Genomic DNA, 21,834 nt, shown 5'->3' with positions numbered 1-21,834 from the left:
GAAGGATCTATACCAAAATGTTAACTGTAACTACTTCCAGATTGCAGGATTACATGTGATTTTTTTTCTCTTCTATGTTCTTAATGTTATCCAAATTTTTTATAATGAAGACATATTACTCTCAAAATCTTTGCTGCCCTTTACAGCAAAATTTCTGGAAAGAGCTGTCTATATGTCATGTGTCTAATTCCTTCTCATAATTTTCTCTTAAACTCAGACTTTGGCCTCCAAAATGATCATTGAGGTAACCGGTGACTTCCATGTTACTAAATCCAACACCAAGAATTGAAACTGATTAATTTCCTTCCCTTGTTGATACCATTTTCCTCCTGTCTTCTAGATACTGCACTGTTTTCTTCCTGCCTACTGATCCCTTCCTTTCTGTCTCCTTTGCTAGCACCTTCTCTTCTCACTAACCCCTTGATGTAGGAGTACATGAGGGCTCAGCCCTCTTCTTTAGCCACACTAACCTGAGTGACCTCATCCAGCCTCAAGGCATTATCACATGTATGCCAATGACTTCGAAATCTGTATCTTCAGTCCAGATACATATTCCTTCTCTACCAAATTCCACACCTGTGGCTCCAATGTATGTGTCTACTCATATCTACCTGGATGTCTAACAGATACTTGTCAAACTCCAATAAGCTCACATGAATTCCTGCTCTTCTCAAAAACCTGCTTCTATAGCTTTTCCCATCTCAGTTAAAGTAACTTCTTTCTTCCAGTTGCCCAAGTCAAAAATCTGTCCCCAATTCCTCTCCATCTGTCATCCGGTGAGTCAATTCTTGCCTGACTCTCCTCCAAATTATATCCAGAATCCAACCTTCTCATCATCTTTGCTACAACCTAGGTCCTATAACTACTATCATCTCCCCCCTTTCTCTGCCCCAGATTAAAGAAATCATCTGCCAAGTGATCTCCTGCTTCCACCTCTACCCATTATAGTTTATTCTCAACATTACAGCCACACTGATCCTTGTAATACTTAAGATAGATCATGACACTTTGTGCTCAGAACCCCTGAAGGGCTCCCAATTCTCACTCACAGTAATACCATGGTCCTTCCTGTGGCCTAAAGCCCTTATATAATGTGGTTTCCTCTCCCATTCCCTTCCTCCTTGTATATTCCACTCCAGCACACTGTCCTCTTGGTATTATAGGGCAAGGAGGTGTGTTCCGTTTCCACTTGCACCTTTGCCCTAGCTACCCACTCTACTCCAGCCAACTTCTTCTTTCTCCAGGTACCTCCTGCTAACGTTGCCTCACCCTCTTCTGGTTCACGTTTCAATTTCTTAATGTGGATTACTTTATCTACTCTTTTTAATACTGCAACCTGCTCCCTATCCTCCAAACCTATCTATCTGTACCCCTCTACAGGTGCAAACCCAGCCCCGTTTACTATGCTGTGCTTGCTCCCTTTTCTGAAATACTAACCACAAATTATAAAAGGGTAAGAAACAGTAATACTAACCACAAACTATCAAAATGGTAAAGGAATAATCAAGATAGGTTATGCTGAAGCAAGGAAGGTTCCTCTGAAAACTCGTGTTTCAATTACTTTGATGCCATCTGGAAAAGGGTGGCGTGACCCTGAGGGAGGGACTGTCCAGAGGACCTAACCTACAGGAATTAATAATAAAACACAAACATAGGTGAAATATCCAGCAATTTGAAGTCCCAGTGGGCACACCTAATGCTAAGAAGTATAAGCTTTTGGAAGGTTGACTTATACATCAACCCAAGGAAGGGTGAGAGCTGTCCAAAGATGGGAAGCCTATCCCAGGAGGTGCTAATTTCCCTCTTAGCTGTGGGGGTTGAGCACAAACAGGATGAGCCTCAGTAAGGACGTCACAGAGAGTAGTCAAACATCCCACAGGAGGTTAGGAGTAGACCTTCCCTCGCCCATGCTCTCTCTGTGAGATTTTCAAGACATCCAAGAACAAGGGGGGGAAGGGAGTGGCTGATCTATATTTGTTTCCAGGGCTTATATAGATCAGTAACTGAATGCACACATTTTCCTATTTTCTACTGTTTAGCCTTCTGTCACACAGATAAAGAGTCAACCATTTACTGTGTATTATAGGCATGCCACTAGCTATGTGGACCCAAATGCTATGTAACCAGCAATATTTCTGAAGGATATGTCTCCAAGACAACAAATAAACAGAGCTCTGGATAAATGTGTGGACTATGTTTACATAAATTATGAAATAACGCATTACCATGAATAAGTCAAACATGAATCATGACAGAAACAAGATCCATGAAGCACAAAATGACATATAGAGGAAAAGGGCCAAAGGGACATTCTGGAAATCAGTACCTCTAAGAACCCCATGTATTCCAAGTTATTTCAAATCCATTAAAACTTAATTCACATAGCAGAAAGTTTGAAAATGTGGTCTCTTCCCCACTGTCCCTTGTACCCCTCACCACCCTCCTCATTCCTAAGTCCTCATGCTACAGCTGGCATCATGTGGCCAGAGAAACAAGCATCTGCCTGCAGCACATACACAGAACACCGCACACACTGCCCCGAGGCCAGAGTTTCTGCTCAGGAAAACCAAACAAAGGAGAACAAGGAAAAAGAGGCAGAGCACATAACATCCCTGGCAGAGACACCGCCTGCTTTGGCTTTTGTTTCTGAGGCCAGCATATAGCTCTATGGTTTATTTTACATGGGCTGTGTTTACATATATCAGTAAATATGGTTCCCATTTCTCTTTGTAACGGCAGCTATAAATTATATGTTGGAAGTGTTTGGCTTTTCTCCTCCCATAAAAGGTTTTGCAGGAATTACTGAGGCCCCAAGGAGAGGAGGTCAGTGTTTGGAGGGGAGTGACTTCCTTCACCCATATCCTTAAATTAATTAACTAATTCAATAAATACCTATTGAGCACAAACAATGTGCCAGGCACAGTTAGGGAAACTTCAGTAAACAGACTCCAGTAAAAACAAAACAAAATCCTTGCTTTTATCACATGGATATTCTAGTAAAATTCACCACCTCACCTCAATTTCCAGATTCTGAGCTCTCAAAACATCTAGGGCTGAGGATATTAGAAGGTAAATGTGAAGTAAACATACCTACTATAAATAATAATAATTATAATCATTATTGAGTTATTGTTACTGTGGATTTTTAAGAGCTTACTATGTGCCAGCCACACTATTCTAAACACCGAACAAGTATTAACTTATTAAATAGTCATAAAAACGCTATAAAATGCTATCAGGTACTGTTTATCGAATTGTGTCCTTCACAATTATAAATTTTAGATAGAAATAGGGTCTGTACAGAAGTAATCAAGTTAACAATGAGGTCATTATGGTGGACCCTAATCCAGTGTGACTGATGTCCTTACAAAAAGGGGAAATTTAGAAGGACACACACATAGAGAGAAAACAACATAAAGACACAGGGAGAAGACAGCCATCTTCAAGCCAGTAAAGCTAGGCTACAACAGATTCTCCCTCACAGCCCTCAGAAGAAATCAACTCTGCCAACACCTTGATTTCAGGGTTCTGGCCTCCAGTCCTGTGAGGCAATTAATTTGTTGTTCTAAACCAACCAATTTGTGGTACTTTGTTAAGGCATTCCTGGCTTACTAGTCATGATTCCGTGTCACAGATAAAGCCACTGAGACACAAGGTCAACTGGCTAGCCAATGGACTGACAGTCAAACTCAGAAGATCTAGCTCCAGAAACCACACTCCTCATTCTGTTCTAAAATCAAGCCAATTACTGCAGACACAGGTCCCAGTCAGTATCACTTCTCAACACCTCTGTTGATCCTAAAGCCTGACCTTTGGCCAAAATGGAAAACTGCGACGTCCAGGGGCGGCTGGCACGCTGCTTGTCACACTTGCAGCCACAGGACAGAGTGTGTGACTGGCAGCAGGGAAACTGCACTCTCATCTACCATAAAGGTATTGGTAATGCTGGTTAATCATGTGGGTAAGTGATTCTCCTCCTCGGCCCAATTAAACTTGCTATTTAATACTGTGTGGCTTCAAAGAGATCTATTTCAGTGAGTCATTCTAAATACTACCTGGAAATTTTAACACTTTTCCTCAGCCCATATCTTGTTGATTTTATATTTCATTTAACTGGAAATAAAGCTCAAGTGTGATATGTTCCACTACAGGTAATAATAGCTCAGGAAAGCCAAATACACAGGAAGAGAGAGAAAATTCGATCCCAGACTTGGCAATAAAATCTCAGGAGGGGGCTAAGCATTAAATAAGAGAGAATCATGTCACTCAGGCTTTGCGCTATTAATCCAGGATAATCTCAGTCTTCAAGATTTCCATTATTTCTAACAAATAAACACCAAAAAACTTCCGGAACTTCATTCTTCTTTTCCCTTCTCCCCATCTCTCTGCCTCTCTCGCTTTAGCTCACACACACACACACACACACACACACACCAACTTCCAATACTATCATTTCTCTATCTTGTTTGCTTTTGTCATTTCAGAGGTATTTCTAGGAAGAGTAATATAGCCAATATTTACTGAATGCTTACTATATTGTCACTGTGCTAAGTACATGACATTCTTCAACTCATCGATTGACTCCTCTTTCCAGCAACTCTGACACATAGATATTATCATTTTCTCCACACATAAGAAAACTGAGGCCCAGAGAAGTTAAACCACTTGCCCTGGGCCACATGTCTAATAAGTGGGAGAGCCAGGATTTGAACCTACACCTTGCAGAGCCATCAGGATTCCACCATGTATCCTACGTATCTGAAAGCTTGCCCAGGATTTCCAACCAAGAACAAATGAACTACAAAAGAAGAGGCTTTTGTCATTGGACTGTTAAGTGATATTTTTTCCAGGGTAGGAGAGGTTCTTGGATTATATACCATCTTTTCAAGTGGCTCCAAACACAGAGGCCTCAGGCTCTTGATTAGCCCCAGGTTTGGAGTCAACACACATAAGGTTGCAGTTTAAGAGAAAACAGCCCCGTAATCTGTCCAGATGCTTTCCGGGAGAGGAAACTTTATGAGAACTGAGAAAATATACAGGGAAAGTAGAGGGGACTTGCTAATAGCTTCCCTCCGGGTCTCACCCTCAATGCCTCCATCATTGGGAGTAGTTTACTACCTTATGGCTAGAAAATGTGGTTTTATAATATGAACCCAGAGAGGAAAGGGGGTGGAAAAGGACACCAGCACCTTCACACAAGACACATTTTAATATGCTTTCTTCAAAGTTTTCAATAAAGGGTTATAGAAGCTGAAGTTATTTTTAAGTGGCTAAGTGCTTTACCTTTCAGGGCCTCGCTGGCTGAACATAAAAGTACCAAAAAATATGGAAACATTTCCACTTGCCAGCCTTCATTTTGACCTTCAGAATGACCCATCTATAAGATGGAAAACAAGTCCTTTCATATCTGAGATCAAAGTTGTGGGTCTTCCCTCTTTTAAGTCTACAGGGTACAAGTTGTGTACGTCCTCACTCCGGGAACAGATAGCACGGATTACATGGGGAGGAGGAAGCGCAGAGGAGAACCATCTGTGCTGGTACTAAGCCCACCCCCCCGCTCCCCCCGCCGCTGTCCCACTGCCCTACAAGATGTGGCCTCTTGAAGGAGGATGGAAGTGATGACGATGGGGAGGATGAAACTACAACAGTCAGGGAAACCGAGTCTCCAATCTGGACATACACCCTCATTTCATCAATGAACCAGCCATCAGATAGCATGCTTCCATTTGAAAACATTATACATCTCAAATGTAATTAAGAAATTTAGACTGGCATGAATATGTAATGTACACATTTCTCTGCAGATGCCTTTTCCGTCCGACAGGCTGGTGCCGACTTTAATTTGGAAGAAATCCATTTTCATACAAAGGTAACCAAGAGTGACAGGAAATAGGAAGCCTACATCATTTATCTTCTGTGAACTTAGGGAAAAAAAATCAGTTAATTGCTTTTCTAGGAAGCTATTTTGTGGAATCACAGTGCTTTATCTTTCTGTTCTTATTCATGGTATAAATGGTGATTTTAAAATGCCCACTGTGAAAATGCTGATTAATCAATACATCTTCAACTATTTACTTATTTTAACAAAATTCTGACCAGCCAAAAATGGTGTCTCTGTTCTTGTGGATGAATTATCAACCACTAGGAAAAGTCCTAATATACACACAGTCTATTAATTGATATTCAAATTGAGGTATCTCTTTCCTCGTCATTGGTTAAACTAAGAGCAGCAGGTCCTGCGTTCTCTCCTTCTTTCCCTGGCTTTTCAGATGTGTTCTATTCTCAGCCATCAGAGCCCTCTGTGAGAGTGGTCTTAAGTCACTGCTACTTATTAAATTAATAACAAACAGAAACTAAAATGTGTATGTTTTGGAATACCAGTGAAGCTGTAACTTGCCGCACAAACTGATTTCATAGCCCATGAGGCCCATATTCCTGTGCTTTGTCTCAGTGGCACTGCATATTAGGCTTTTTTATAGGATTGTCCCATTTCTGTCTTCCTGTATCACCTAGCATATACATATGTATTTTTAAATTCTACCAAGTTTGAGGCCAACATAAAGTACTCTTTTCAAATCTAAAATTATCATTTTAATAATAATTTTGTATTATTCCATGAGTGAAGGATAGATACAGCATGAAGCTAATGACGCATGAGCTTCAGGGCCTCTTAAGTGAACATTCCTCCAAGGCCCCAGGAGGGGCTCTAGCAATGAGTTAAAGCATGTTTTTGTAAAAATTTCAAGCATAAGATAATTTTTCTACTCCTTTTTTCCTAACGAAAACTCCCAAGACAGTATTTATTTTAGGTCCCACAAAACCTATATCTACTCCTAGGTTAACAGTCCCCAGTGTCTGGATCTTGAATTACATGTAAAGGGCAAAACATCAATTTTGTGTGTGTATGTGAAACAAAAAATTTTCTTCAACTGCAAATAAGATTTAGTGTGCCCTACCCAAGAATGTTCTAGAACACGTGCTGCAGTCATTTCTTATGTCCCTCACCTAATGCTAGTCACCCTTCCAAGTGGCACTCCAGGGAAGGCTCACTTAATGAGGGATGACATCAAGAATCAAAAATTCAGCTATAACAACAAAAATATGTTTTTCATTAAACACAAAACTGTGCTGGGGAAAACCAGCCAGGAGACAGGTGTATCAGTTAAGGAACTCCCTTGAGGTCTTTAACTTCCACATCAAATTGCACTGAATTTTTCCACACTAATTACCTATTATTGAAGACTAAAGAATTATAACAAATAATTCTCCATGGCAGCAGATAGAGTGCAGATGTTGTAAGAAAAAGAATGAAAAATTTCATGAAGTGTAAAATCAGGCAAAAGAGATTCACAAATTCTCAATTTTTTAAAATAACATTGAATAGTTTTCTACCACAAGGATTATGAAGGTGAGGAAATTTTCTAGGACTAGAAGGCCAATTTTAAATTTAGTTTGGACTGTACGTGAGAGAAATTGCAAATTAAAAGCTAAGTGCTGGAGTTTAATTTATTCAATTCATGTAAATTTCTTGCACATAGAGATCACATCTTAGATTTTTTTTTTCAATTTCTCACATCACATTACACCTAGTCATTGATTTGATTTCTTATGAGGACTGTACCTACACAATGCCATACAGCTATATTTGCATCTCCCTTGTCTTTACGTCATTTTTACCTAACACTTCCTTTCAGCCCCCAAAACCTTCACACAGGCATAAGTCTTATTCTACACCTAATGCCCTGGGAAAGTATAGTCAAATCAGGAAAGTTCCTTTCAGGTCACTGCCTCTGTAAATTTCCCTAAGATAATGCATTCCTTACCTCATTGAAAATTAATGTCAGTACTATCAAGAGAACAGTTTTATATAGGTACTATCTGCGTAAAAAAAAAAATAGGCATTAATATTTCTTATTTGCCACATTTGTTTTATTCTCTCCAGAAAATAAAGGCAAATATCCCCATAAAAGTACAAACTGATTAGCTGATAAAATTCTTCAGTTTCTGTGCTATGATTATGGATTTTATAGAGATGTCCTATAAATAATGATATACCTGCAAAAGGGTATATATAAAAGGGTCTCTCGGAGTACTGTTAAAACAAACAAACATACAAACAAAAAAACTCTTTGAGTCTGAAAGATGGAAAATGTAACTTATAGATACTATTCTGCTGCTAACTGGGAAAGATTCATTTTCTTATTATAATAGACTGATTAAACACACAAGTGTTGCAAAATTCAAATTATCATATTTTCCATAATATGCAAAGTTTTTTGCTAAAATAAGGACTGTACATCTCTCATACCAAAAACAAAAAAAACAAATCCACCAATTAAAACTTTGTTTTACGAATGACACTTCTTACCTTTTCCTAACCAGGCTTGATTGGCCTCTTTAGAGTATTCAGTATAGAATGTTAGGAAGGAAGCAAGCTGACTGGCTCGATGTCATTACATGGGGGAAATGAAACACTTCCTTTTTAAAAGCTCTAATTTCTCCTGGTATGACTTTCGATCCTAGGCATTTCCCTCTTTCTGTGATTACTGAACCGTAGTACAATGTGTCATTCCCAATCTGGGGTCTTGGAAAGGCGTCCTGAAAGTGTCCATGTTATTAATGACATACCCAAAGCCTAATGAAAACTGTATAGTTATCTTCATAGGATTATACTGGCTATCAAAAACTGGCTTTTAACCAGGGCTTTATCAACTCATTGAGTTACAAAGTAAATAAATAAATTACTACCTAATAAATTTGAAGTTTCTTTGGCACATAAAAATCATTTTAACAGGGAATCAATTGGGATTACAATTATAAAGGATTCCTGGTGGTTGCCGCCACCTCTGTTCAAGGATAAGCCATGTTTAATTTGCCAGGTCATTTGATGACAACAAAAATCAAAGGGCTTGATAAATTCATTTTGTAAAGTGATATTAATGTGTGTTTCCTACAAACTTTTAAAAACATAAATGCTTGCAGAAATTATGTGTTGCTTCTATTAATTCCTAAGAATACTTTATGGGATCCATCATAAATGAATAATTAAAAGGAGTTACTAGTATACATGCCACTTAATTTCTTCTTTAGAACCTGTATAAACACCTTAGAGTAAAAAAATATATATCTTCTCCTTCAAGGGTAATATGTTGATCTCCCAACTGGTGCATGGTGCTTTCTGAAGTGATAGCTCAGCTCAAAAATGATTAACTTCAGCCTTGTCAGACTCCCAACAAGAAACATCAAATCATTCGTGTTTCATTTGGTTATTAAATCAAATTAAAATATACAGAATATCCTGCAGTGTTACTCCATCTTTAAAAATGACTGTGTCAAAAAGAAAAAAAAAATGGACAGTTCTTAAATCCAATGCTCCAGAATTCACATTTTATGTTTGTTAATATACCACATCACAGCAAAACAAAACAAAAAAAAATGTGCAGGCATACTTTTTCATGTGCTCTTGACAACTGTCATCAATTTGTAATATAGTCTGAAATGTGGTTCTTTAAAACAAAACTTCATTTTCCATCCAGATTTACTGTTCAAGTGAATAATCATGGCTTCTTTGCTACCCCTGTGATTATGTGATTTGCCTTTTTGAATTCTAATACTCTATACATCCAATATACATATTTTATAATGCAATAAATAAATACTTTAGATTAAATTCAAGATGCAAACCAGAAGAATCTGAACTAAAAGATTTCATTCTCTTCATATAACCTAAGATCATTTTTATAGGACAAGGAGAGTTCTTACTTGATGCAAATCAATTAACCTGGATTTTAAATATTATAATATGGACAAGACTTTGATACATTTGAATATGCACCATACTTAATATTAAGTCTTTTTTTTAAGTAGGCTCCATGTCCAACACGGGCTCGAAGTCACAACCCTGAGATGAAGACCTGATATCAAGAGTCAGATACTCCACCAACCGAGCCACCCAGGTGCCCCTCAATATTGAGTCATTTAATAGTTACTTTAAAAATCATTATGAGGTTTACTTTGTGAAATCTGTGCTCGAACATTCCAAAACTGACAAAAGCATCAAACTTCTGAACTCTTTTACATAAAAATTAACCTCTTTATATATAGCCTTTATGATACTTTTATTTCTAATATATAGTATCTGTGACAACACTGACTCATTAACAATACAAAAAAAATCCCTTGAACTATATTAAAGGAGACATTCCTTTCCTGAATGAATGTAGACACATAACTGCATGTGTTGGAACTTAAAAATAATTTGGTGATAATCAATTTGAGAAAGTTGATAGGAAACCATTATTTATGTGTACATCCTCCTTTAGTGATTGCTACAAATCCTACCATATGGAGTTGTTCACACACTGAAATAAAGAAACATGGGAGTTTAATTTGTAATCGTCCAGTGGTCACTTAGAACTGCTCAGATGTATGTAGGTGGTATTGAGAAAACTTACCTCTCCTTGCTTGGGGATGCTGAACTTGGACAGCTTGGCCTTGGCTCTGGTGGACTCTGGCTTGGTGGCCGGGACTCCCCTGTATGACGTACAGTGCACACTGGTTTCTGTGGATGACTTAAGTTTTGGAGACTCATCAGGAGCCTGATCTTGGCCGTCCATCGGCCGCACATATGCAGTTGGTTTCTGCTGAACCAGGCTGGGTTTTGAAGCCAGGGATGGAGGAAAGTTCTGAACACAGTGTCCGCTGCTGCTGTGCTTGGCTGCCATAGCAGGTGGCCTTTCCTGGGTCTGAAGACCCACCTCTACATTGCACACTTGCTTGGCTCGTGGCTGCTGTCTGCCAACACCATCTCCAAGCAAGGTCCTGAGAGAGCCTTGTGCTGAGTTGGAAGAAGAAGAAGAAGAGGAAGATGAGGATGAGGGGCTCGACACAGAGTGGTTAGGTTTTTTATTATGGTTCTTTGGGTTAGCAGATCTGTTCAAATCAAGCAACCTGGGTCCGTGCTTACTTGCTCTCTGTTGGCCATCTGATGGTGGGTGCCCAGCCTTCTGCCAGCCCATGGTGCCCCTCTTACTCTGCTGCACGGGGACAGCTGCTGGTGTGGAAGATGCAGTGCTACAGACAGATGAGGGCTGGGTCTGGGCTCTTGAATCTGCAACAAAATGTTCATCGATCTTGTTCACAGGAGCCTGAGGAACCCCAGGTTTGGGAACGCCAACGAGATGACTCTGATTAGATCTATCAGTTAAAAAGTCTTTCATTTCATCATAATTGCCTAAAGTATTCTGGATCCGGTTGGAGAGCTCATCTCCCTTGTTCGTCTGGAGAAAGAGAAACACACGTACCCTCTTGTTAGAGACAACAGAAACACAGGAAACAACGGAGAGGTGCCATTATTGATCACAGTAGGCTTGTCACATTCAGAATAAGAGTTGGGGGATGGCATCAAAACTGTCCTTTGCTGGGGCGCCTGGGTGGCTCAGTCGGTTGAGCGTCCGACTTCGGCTCAGGTCATGATCTCACGGTTCGTGAGTTCGAGCCCTGTGTTGGGCTCTGTGCTGACAGCTCAGAGCCTGGAGCCTGCTTCAGATTCTGTGTCCCCCTCTCTCTCTGCCCCACCCCTGCTTGTGCTCTGTCTCGGTCTTTCAAAAATGAATAAACATAAAAAAAAAAAAACAAAAAAAAAAACCTGTCCTTTGCTGAAGAAGTCCATCCACACTCTGTATCATGCCAGAACCAGGAAGCTGTTAAGAGCCTTAGACTACATCAAAAAGGAATCTCTCCTTGGTGGTGTTCTACAGCTAAGGAAATCAGAAAATTTACCACTGTAGCTGCACACAACAGTCTCAATTAAGACTTTCCAGGATTAGGTTTTCTTTTCTTTTTTATAGTCCCTTTGGAAGCTTTTCTTGAAAATTCAAATTTGGCTCAAATTGTTCTGCTGCCAATTTCTAAATATATAATTATTCTTGTCAGAATCCCAGAGGGACAGGCAAAAGAAGTCAGAGTAAAGCTTAAAATGAACATGGGGCTAAATGTGCAAGAAGCCACCAGCCTAAACTATCCATAGTTCTGTGCAGCCTCAGATATTAGTGAAATCTTGGAAGACCTTTCATTTTGGAAGAGAAGCTGTATCTCTGACCTTTGGTATAAATGAGAAGCAATCCAGCAGCTTTTTTCTCATCACCCTATCAGGTACCCTGATTGCAGCATGACCCATGTGTGGCAAATGTTACCAAACCTCTTTATATTTCCTAATAGCTGAGAAAAAAACATAACAAGTGGCATTGACTTTGAAAATCAATGCAGAAATGAAGTCTATACTATTGATAAAAATCACAGCAAGCAGCTCTCACTATTAAGCAAAAGTTATATTTTACTGAGGGAGCAGGCAGTCAAGTCGTGTGAACTAAACACCAAGATCTGTGATCTGAGAAGACCTCATTTTGAGTGGCTGAGCTGTCTTCCTGGGCTGACCAGGCAGAGAGCCAGCTGAAGTTTGGTTGGTCGACTCTTCCAATACAGACTGAAAGTAGAGGTACAAGTGAAGGTGAAGATGAACAACAGAAAACCTCTACCTTGTAGGGTTCACTGAAAAGGGAGTAACTCGAATTAAATGCGCCATCATCCTGCTGAGTTTCCTGATTTCTTCTTTCTCGTTCTTTCCTCCGTAACACATTTCTATCTGGTTCATAGACGCTGCATCAGGAGAAAGAAAAGAGAACAACCACATAGGAAAAAGTTAAAGGCTAAAGCCCAAACATTCCCCTGAGTGCAGAAGTCTGGGTCATGGACAAATGGTGATGATAAGAACATGGATCAGATTAAAGCCAGTCTAATCAAGCAGTATGAGCTTGGGTGTCTGATAATTACATTCTTCAGGAGCAAAAGAAAATCCTTAGGACAAGTTCCAACCAGTACTAGACCTCTCTGCCTGATATGTAAAACAGGAAATATCTAAGCAATTTTGACAGGAGAAGACTGAAAATAATCTTAAGGCAGACAGTAATTACAGTGATGTGTAAATAGAAATTATGAGCATATTTCCTCTTAAGACATAGACTCTTAGTGTTATATGGGAATGCTTCTGTTCTTGTCTTTCTTTCTTTTTCTTTTTCTTTTTTTCTTTCTTTTTTTTTTTTTTTTTTTTGCATGGCTGTGTTTCTGTAGTGATTCTTTCATTAACTAGCTCCCTAAAGAGCTGTTAAAACTCCATGCTGCAGTGGTTTTCACAGTTATGAGCCTTCTTCTGATCTCTGCTAATCAGTCAAGTCGTCAAACTACTACTGAATCAATTCTTCCTTCTGATATATTTGACACTATCACTCCTAACTATGAAAAATGTGCCAGGAGGAAGGGGTGCAGGCAACGAAGGGAGAGAACGGAAATTGAATTATGGTGTGTCATCAAGGATCTCAGCCTTTTTGTTAAAGAAAATTAATATCTATTCTCCCAAAATACAATTATGAAGTGACCAGACACCAGATAACTGGGAGGACTAAGGGAGTGTTCCTTCCCCCTCATAAGGAGGAAATAAAGGGGCTAATTCAACTAACAATAAGGAAGTGACCCGTTTACTGAAGGAAGGAAATACACATGTTTTTTTCAGCTTGGTACATAAAGTAAATCTGGCTCAGTGGAGACAACATAACTGACATGTCCCTCAGAATGAGCACTGTCTTCATTTCCTAGCAGAAGCATTTTAAGTGACCTTGTTCTGCTTAGAGCTCCCACTTGATCTAATGCACAGATGCCTGAGCTGGGAGCCGGGACAACCACCTACTGACTGTGGTTCTCCCATAACCAGCGACATGATGATGGGAAAGCCACACAACCTCTCTGCACCCCAGTGTCTTCATTATAAAACAGGGATGTTTCATGGCGTTGTAAGGTTTAAACGTGAAGGTAATCTACAAAATGGCTTTGGAATAGCTTTAGGTGCCCAAACTCCAATGTACTGCTTTTAAATGTTGTTAATAATGAAAGGATCTGTGGGTTCATAGAAATATATGAAAGAGTGAGATCCTGTTTTGTCTAGTTTTGTTTTAGCTGAATTGCCATCTTGAGTATAAGAGAATATTTGTGTCATGTAGCTATAGAGGACACAAATAAAATGATCATAAAATAAATATTGCTTATCCTTCTAGCTCTGCCCGGGTGGATAGAATATACTTTAAATTCGCTAAGGGGCAATGCTAAATATGCTTTCAGCAAGGCTGGGAGAACACCTAAGGAATTTCATTTAAATTTAAGATTAGGAAATGTTAAAATACCCAGAACATATCACCTATTAGCATTTTAATTCATCTTTCGTACGTTACCCAAAGTTATTAGATTGGGGAGTCCAACCAGTGACCTTCACATAAACGGAGGCTGCAGCCACAGCCTTACCAAATGAGAGGCTCACAGCTCTGACATTGCGATCACTAAGAACTCTCTGGATGGCTATAGTGATAGTGACTGGCATAAGGGAGGCATAAGATGAAAATGACACTCTTATTCACAGAACCAGGCTTCAAGTTCAAAGAAGAGGCTATGATTGCCTTGCCCTGCTTGTGGACATTTGCAATATGAGACTGCAGCTTTCACACACATTCCATGGATTTCAAATGGAGACTGCTCTGACAACACACGACTCATGCTGTGGATGGGCATGAAGTAGCCTTAACCAAGGGGACAATTCGAGTTTTACTATGAACTTGCTAACTTTAGAACCCAAACCAGCATTTGGCAATCAGAAAAATAAGCTTGCATACCATGCACCGTACTTCTTCCCCTCTCCAGCACACACGGGTATCTGCGAAGCACCAACTATGCAGGACTCCATGCACAGAGACTTCCATAAACATGCTTGCTGCCCTCAGGCAAGGTCAAACCAACCAAACACACAAGACTGGTATGATGCATGAAGTGGCCTTATGTAACATGGAGCAGGCAGGTGGTCATTTAGGATGATTTCAGGACTTCTGAGAGGCCCCCATACCCAAAATAATACCTCCTACATCTGCTGGCTGACGACTGAAATTCCACAACTAGAGAGTCATTCCTCTGGCTTAAGATGTCTTCACCCCTGTAAAAAATGTAGACACCACAAGAAGGGGAAACACTTTAACCTGATCAGCCCTTGGTATCTGAATGTGTATGAGTTTGTCAGCATTTTTGCCAAAGGCCAATGGGAAAGGGCACAGGACATGAGGGTCCACATATGAGGCATGACAAAAAAAAGGAGGGATGATGTAGAATATAGCAATGAAAACAAATTTATAAACACTGCCTACTCTGCAACATGGCTTAGATGTTTAGCATTAGGCTGAAAGCAAAAATCAATTAGGCAGATATCAGACTTACTGTATTTTCCAGGGTCAGGGAGTAAAAATCACTTAAAAATATGGAGAAGTTGGGAGGTGAGAGGCAAGCTGCTCCTCTTTAACTAAACCTGCTTCATTCCCCAATCCATTTAAAGATAACCAAAAGCACTCCAAGATGCACACCAGTGCTGGCTAAAGTTCTCTAATGAGGTTCTACCTGCATACCCAGCCTATAGCTTCTACTACTAAGAAAGACTGAACACCCTCAGGACCACCTACACATAGTCTACTAATAAAAATGCACTGGCCATTGGAGTGTGTGGGTGACTCAGTTGGTTGAGTCTCTGTCTGACTCTTGATTTCAGCTTAGGGCATGTTCTCATAGTTCATGAGGTTGAGCCCCACATCAGGCTCTGTGCTGATAACATGGAGCCTGCTTGGGATTCATTCTCTCTCTCTCTCTCTCTCTCTCTCTCTCTCTCTCTCTGCCCCTCCCCTCACTCTCAAAATAAACAAATAAACAGTTTTTTAAAAATGCACTGGCCATCTTTCACGGGATAGCCATGATGCTTGTGCCATGCAATATCCTCCATGCCACCAGATGAAACCAGAATGATCAAAAATGACAATCATCCCCACCTCCTCCGGAAGAGAGCAAAGGAAACCCAAAAAGAGAGCTAATACGTCTTCAATGCTTTCCCTTTGGTTTCTCTTCCCCAGCCTCCACTGAACATTTAACCCTTCCTAACGGTGACCCTCCTGGTTCCTCATCCTTAACTAGAACCACAACCCTTACCTGTCACGTCAAGCCTAGGAAAATGTCACCTGCTTAATGCAAATGTCATTGTAGAGAAAGTCTGGACTTACATGCCCCATCTTTCTCTAAATGTCTGAAATTTTATCTCTTTGGTCAACACTAAATGTTTAACTCATAAAGACCGTATCTTCTTGACAGTAAGTCCACCATTCCACCAATTACCAGTGAAATCTCTGTAGGTACTTACAATTCTGGAGAGTGCTTTTCTCTTGATTTCTCACCATTAAAACTTAGCCCTCTTCCCTCCTCTGCCATTCAAACGATGTAAAGCCCATGTCATTTGCTTTAGAAGCAAAGGAACCTTTCCCCTGACATGCTGAAAGTCAGGTCATCTTCCCTGGGGATGGTCGACTAAAGTTGTAGAGAATTCTTATTCCTGGCATGCCAATAAATACATTAGACTCAGTAAGAGCTTCGTATCATGAGCTGTTTTGTTATTGTTGTTGTTACTAGCAGATGGTAAAATCTCTATCATCTGTAAAGTTATTCCTTATTTCTGTGAAAATTGTAAGAATCACATTCCTCAAATGTATGTCACCAAATGTATTTATTTATTTTGTATGAAAGTGGAGGCAGCCAACTGCTACAGTATTATTTATTATATATTGCAAATGCATAACATACCCAGAAAATGAAGCTTTTTAATCAACTACCTTTAAAAGACTAACTTATTTTCAGAATAAAAAAAATAGCCAGTGAAAAACATAGTAAAAACATTTCTGATCATTGCCCTTTATTTGTTTTTAATCTATAAAATGAGGTAAGTATAGGGTTCAGGGCAAAGCCAATTATGCTGATTAGGGAGGAATAGAAGTCCAAACATGAAATTATCACCATTTCCAAAATTAATGTATCCTTGATCATATGGTAACAGTATGAAACTGAATAATAGCAATACCTTTGTGTCTTATAGTTTCTCCCTTCCACTGGGCTCAAAACGTTTCACACATATGTCCCTTAATTATCCTTACAATGTCCCTTGGAGAAAGACAAGGATGGTAGATATTATTGCTAGGCTACCTTTTTTAAAGATCAAGGGACTCAGTATAAGAGTTCAATCACCAAAACAATGTCATAAAGAAGACATCATGTAGAAGGGACAGCAATGTCAATCCATAGAGGAGGGGCTACCCGGGAGCCAAGAGGTGGACATACTTCCTAAACCCTAATGTCTACAAGCCCCGTATTAGAAAACAGTGAATGTTTCCCTCACAAAAGCAAAACAGGACAATGAAACATAGGGAAGCTACTTTCCATTCAGAAAGAACTAAAAGGAGAATTCTGGAATAAAGGCTGGGTTGTTATAATTTTTTATAGTCCCAAAAAACGAAAGACAAAAATCAGTTTCTTTCCACAGTACACATGCCAAAAGGATATCCATGTAATACAGAAGAGTGGAATAAAGGACAGGTGAGTGAATTTAAAAATTATAGACTCAAAAGTAAGCCAGCAAAGGCTGCTCATCATTTTCCTCAGATCCTACCCATTCTTCAGCCTGCTCTGGTCTCTGCAGTCTTATTAGAGAGAAAGGTGCTGGAGCTGGAGGGAGCTGCCCCCTCTGCTGAGCTCAAGTTTGACCCAGAAGGCGCAGCTGGCCAGGAGGGACCGACTCTCTTCCCTGTAGCACTGATCCATATGCAGCCTGTTCACATTCGAACAATCGCTGCAAACAAACTGCATTTCCCATGGACGAGGCTTTCAGCCAAGGGGATATGTAGCTAATTACACCCCTTGGCTGGAATCATCATAGTGTTTTCTTCTTTAAAAAAAAAACAAAAAAAACAAAAAACATTATCCTACCTACTGGTATGTCTCCAGAGTTGCGGTCTGGGAAACAAGTACATTCAAGGGGAAGAGAGGGAACAATCTCTCACCTATCTGAAGAAAGTTATCATGTTCTCCATGGTTAAAAAATATTCTCCTCTTCATACAGCAGAAATACAATTCACTTCAGTCCAAAAGCATTTCCTGAATGCCATGGTGTTAGATGCAGGGGAGACAATTAGGGCTGTGACTAGCCTTTCCTGCTGCTGAGAAGCTAATGATTCAGAAGACAAGGGGGAGAAGAGGGAAGGGCCCCATTCTATAAGTTGTTTTTTTTTTTAGAGAGAGAGAAAGGGAGCATGGATGAGTGGGGGAGAGGGGCAGAGGGGGAGAGAAAGAGAGAGAGAGAGAGAGAGAGAGAGAGAGAGAGAGAGAGAGAATTTTCTGCAGGCTCCACACTCAGTGCTGGGCTGGGGTCTATTCTAAGCAGAGAATGCTGACATCGTGTGGCTAGGGCACTGCAGAAGGGAGCACAGGGAATCTGGAGCGCTTCATGAAAGAGACTCCTTTGAGTTGGGTCTTGAGAAAAGGGCAGGTGGAGGACAGTGAAGGGAAGAAGGGCTTAAAAGTACAAGGTACATAAATTACTATTAAGTGGCCTTTGAGAGGGTTTGGAAGAGGTGACTCTTGCCCTCCCAACACCATCCTACTTCTTTATCCAGCTGGAATTCCACATTTAAAGTTTCATTTGTTTGGTTTGCTCCACTGCTACTCTGTCATTTCTACCTTACCCCAAATAAGTTTATCTGATCCTTCCTGAAGCAGGTTTGGTTTGGAGTGAATAAATGAAGGGTGGATAAAGGGAAGAATACAGTTTGTATCAGGGCAGGCCTTGAACACCCTGACCACAGAGAAGACAACCTTTTCAATCGTGGGACGCTTAAAGTCCTTGGAAAACATGCTAACCTGCCCCTGGGGTGTGCACTGGCAGCCACAGGGGCAAATAGGAAGAAGAAAAGGCATTAAGTGGAGAGAAGAATGTGTCACAGAAACTCTCCTGATCTTTGGAGCAGTAGCATATACAACGGTGCATAATTAAATAAACAATCAAATGCTGCAAAATAATAACTGCTTTACACTTAACGAGTCAAACTAATTATAATCTCTTGTTATTTATAAAGCAAATGATAGAAGATTAGTAATCCCTTAAGTCCGAGAAAAGCAAGATTACAGAAGTATACTTGCAAATTCCTTCCTTAATCTATAGACAGAGCTGGGAGACTGAAAGACAGGAAGGTAGTCAGAGAGTGCGCAGGTGAGAGAAGCAAGTCAGGCAGAGAAAAGGTGGGTTGGAATCAGAGCTTGGTGAAGAGGCAAGGATCCTCCAATGAGAGTTCTTCAAGGCCTTGAACTGTTGTAGCTGTGGTGCTGGCACCAGGAGGTGGGGGGTGGGGAGGATGATGGTGGTAGTGGTGGTGATGATGGGGTTGGGGTGGTGATGATGAGATGGTAGGGGGAATGATGGTGATGGTGATAATGGGGGTGGGGGTGGTGATGACAGGGGTGGTGGGGGCGGTGGTAATAAGAAGGGCTGTGGGGGAAATGGAAGGGGGTGAGGTGTTGGGGGTGGTAATAATAATGATGGGGGTGTGGATCGGGGTGATAGTAGTAAGAAGGGGTGGGGGGAAATGGGAAGGGATGGGGTGTTGAGGGAGCAGTAATGGGGAGCAGGGTGGTGATGGTGGTGGTAAGAGTGGTAGAGGTGGTGTGCTGGGAAGATGGGCTGGAGGGTGGTGGGAAGGGGTGGGGTGGCAGAGGGTAGTGGTGGTGAGAATTGTGGTGAGGTCGGCAGTTAAAGATCTGCTGAGAAGAGAGGACTGGTCAACGGTGAATATAATAAACCCTTAAATCCTGAAGAACATCACTCTGCCCTGCTCACTTATACTGGGCTTCTTTTTGAGTCAAGTAATTTCAGTTCTCACACCTGTTCCCTCCATTTTCCCCAACAGCATTACACCACTAACTTGCCATCAGCTTTGTAAGTATGACCCGCAATATTATTTCTACCATAGGTACCTTGAAAAGGTCAGTCCAACCTTACTTGTTTGTCTCTGATCACAAAGGTGATTCAGAGACTCTCTTTGAGAGCATTTATAGATCTCTTCCTCAGGGCTGCCAATCTGTTCTACAAGAATGGGAGAAGAATTGAAGATGGTTTGTGCCGTCATCACTTGTCCTATATGACAGCTTTGGTGAAACTAGGAAAGAGAAGGGAGTCACAAAAATAATGAACACCCACAGACAAATGTAGCCGACAAATATTCCAAAGAAAAATATCCTTTCGGGATAATCTATAACACCTTACCAAACCCACCAGGCCCATATTAAATTTTGCTAATAACAACAACTACCCTCTAATACTACATGCAGCCACTGCATGAAGCACTTTACATACATTATTTCACTGAGTAGTCTTCAAAACCCCAAGAGACATTATCCCCATCAACCACTGAAGAAACATGAGGCTCTAAGTTTAACTAACTTGTACAAGTCCCATAGCCAGTGAGCGACAATGTTGGGGTCTGAAGCCAGGCAGTCTGGCACCAGAGAATGAGTTCTTAGACTATGCTCCACTGGCTCCCCAGGGAACCTACTTACTGACAGACTTTGACAAATGGTATCCCCATCTTTTGCTAGTAACTGCCAGGCAGAAGGGTGTTAATTTTCATATCATGACAATTTGAGTTCATTCTTCTAAGATCTGCTAAGTTTCCTTGGTTGATAAGCATCAACTTTCAGAACTCTTGTAAAACTTATAAAATATAAGTGAGATAAGCAATTCAAATGAGTTACAACTAGCAATTAACTAATACACCAGTCCCTGAACTCTGTACAGTGAATTACTTAAAAATTGTGGAACACCATAATTAGTGCATTTTGTAATGGCACTAACAAAGACAAGCCGCTTCTGCACTACAGTACTGGACGCTCATCTGTTCTCTACTGACCATTTAGTGAGTCCTAACTCCATTTCTAACTCGGTGGAAATGATAACTGTTCCAAATCTCTCTCGTAAATACCCTCCAGTGAGTTTTTAGAGAGATGACAGATAAATGACAGCTTTGCATTTCCAAGGGTTAAATGCTTTTCCTGAGGGATCTTAAGTCTTGCTGCCATGAGAACAAGTGTCAGGTTCTAATGGAATTGTTCCATTATAAATAAACCAGCAGGTTGTATGATAAGCAGCTTTCAAAGAGGCTCTCCATATAGGTAAACAGAGAAGTTAATCTGAGTTTCTTAACAGGACCTTTTTCCTTTACAATATAAAAGTGCCTTGAGATGAAGCAATTACTCTGATTTACCATCTTCTCCTTGTTAGAATATAAAGATGCAGTGGAGCTTCACAAAAGCAGCAGTAACTTAACCAAATGAGACTCACCTGCAAAGTCCCTACTATGCTATTTCAAAGAGCTCACTTCTAGACAGCAGCAGCACAGAACAGCCATCAATCATGGGTGTCCATTATTAGAAGGATGCTTACTCCCAGGGCTTTTCATGTCAGAGCCAATAAATTACTTTTCCTGCACAAAATACCGTTACTTCATTTTCACTTTACAGTATAAGTTTCTAAACTTCCACTCCTAGGAATTTTAATGCCATCTATAAGGAAGAGTCATATTTCATATCATGCCTATGTTTTAACCATGATGCCCTTCCATACAATCTCTGTGTGGCCACTCAGGGTCATGGATGTGATCAGAGGGCAGAAGGGTGGCCAAGTCCTCTTATATAACTTCTTACTATCAGTTGGGTCAGGCTTTTGGACATAGAAAGTCCTGAGACCCTGTACATCAGCCATTAAAAAATGGCCCCTGTTCTTCCTGAATCCAACTGCTCAACTTCTTTTCTTCCCAGAACCACCAATGACATACACTATCTGGTTGAAATGGGATTTCTGAAAAGGAGCAAGAGTTAACTTGAGCCACT

The 21,834-nt window shown here is 40.4% G+C and overlaps 1 protein-coding gene across 10 annotated transcripts in view; it reads right to left on the bottom strand.

Annotated features, from left to right (window-relative positions):
• The window catches only part of AFF3 (ALF transcription elongation factor 3), a 570,287-nt gene that overhangs the window by 428,019 nt on the left and 120,434 nt on the right, over positions 1 to 21,834 (bottom strand). For 6 of the 10 annotated variants that reach the window (XM_053890583.1, XM_053890586.1, XM_053890587.1 and 3 more), the window contains exons 3-5: positions 14,954 to 15,028; positions 12,537 to 12,657; positions 10,455 to 11,279 (exon numbers count right to left, since the gene is read on the bottom strand). In XM_053890583.1, the coding sequence (XP_053746558.1) occupies positions 10,455 to 11,279; positions 12,537 to 12,657; positions 14,954 to 15,028 (1,021 nt within the window). The remainder of the gene's footprint in view (positions 1 to 10,454; positions 11,280 to 12,536; positions 12,658 to 14,953; positions 15,029 to 21,834) is intronic. The other 4 variants (XM_053890590.1, XM_053890591.1, XM_053890592.1 and 1 more) reach the window with 2 other exon arrangements.

Source organism: Panthera pardus, unplaced genomic scaffold (assembly GCF_024362965.1).
Source record: "Panthera pardus isolate Hobbes unplaced genomic scaffold, ASM2436296v1 HiC_scaffold_25, whole genome shotgun sequence".
NCBI classification, from domain to species: domain Eukaryota; kingdom Metazoa; phylum Chordata; class Mammalia; order Carnivora; family Felidae; genus Panthera; species Panthera pardus.
This window is presented reverse-complemented; position numbering and strand designations above follow the sequence as displayed.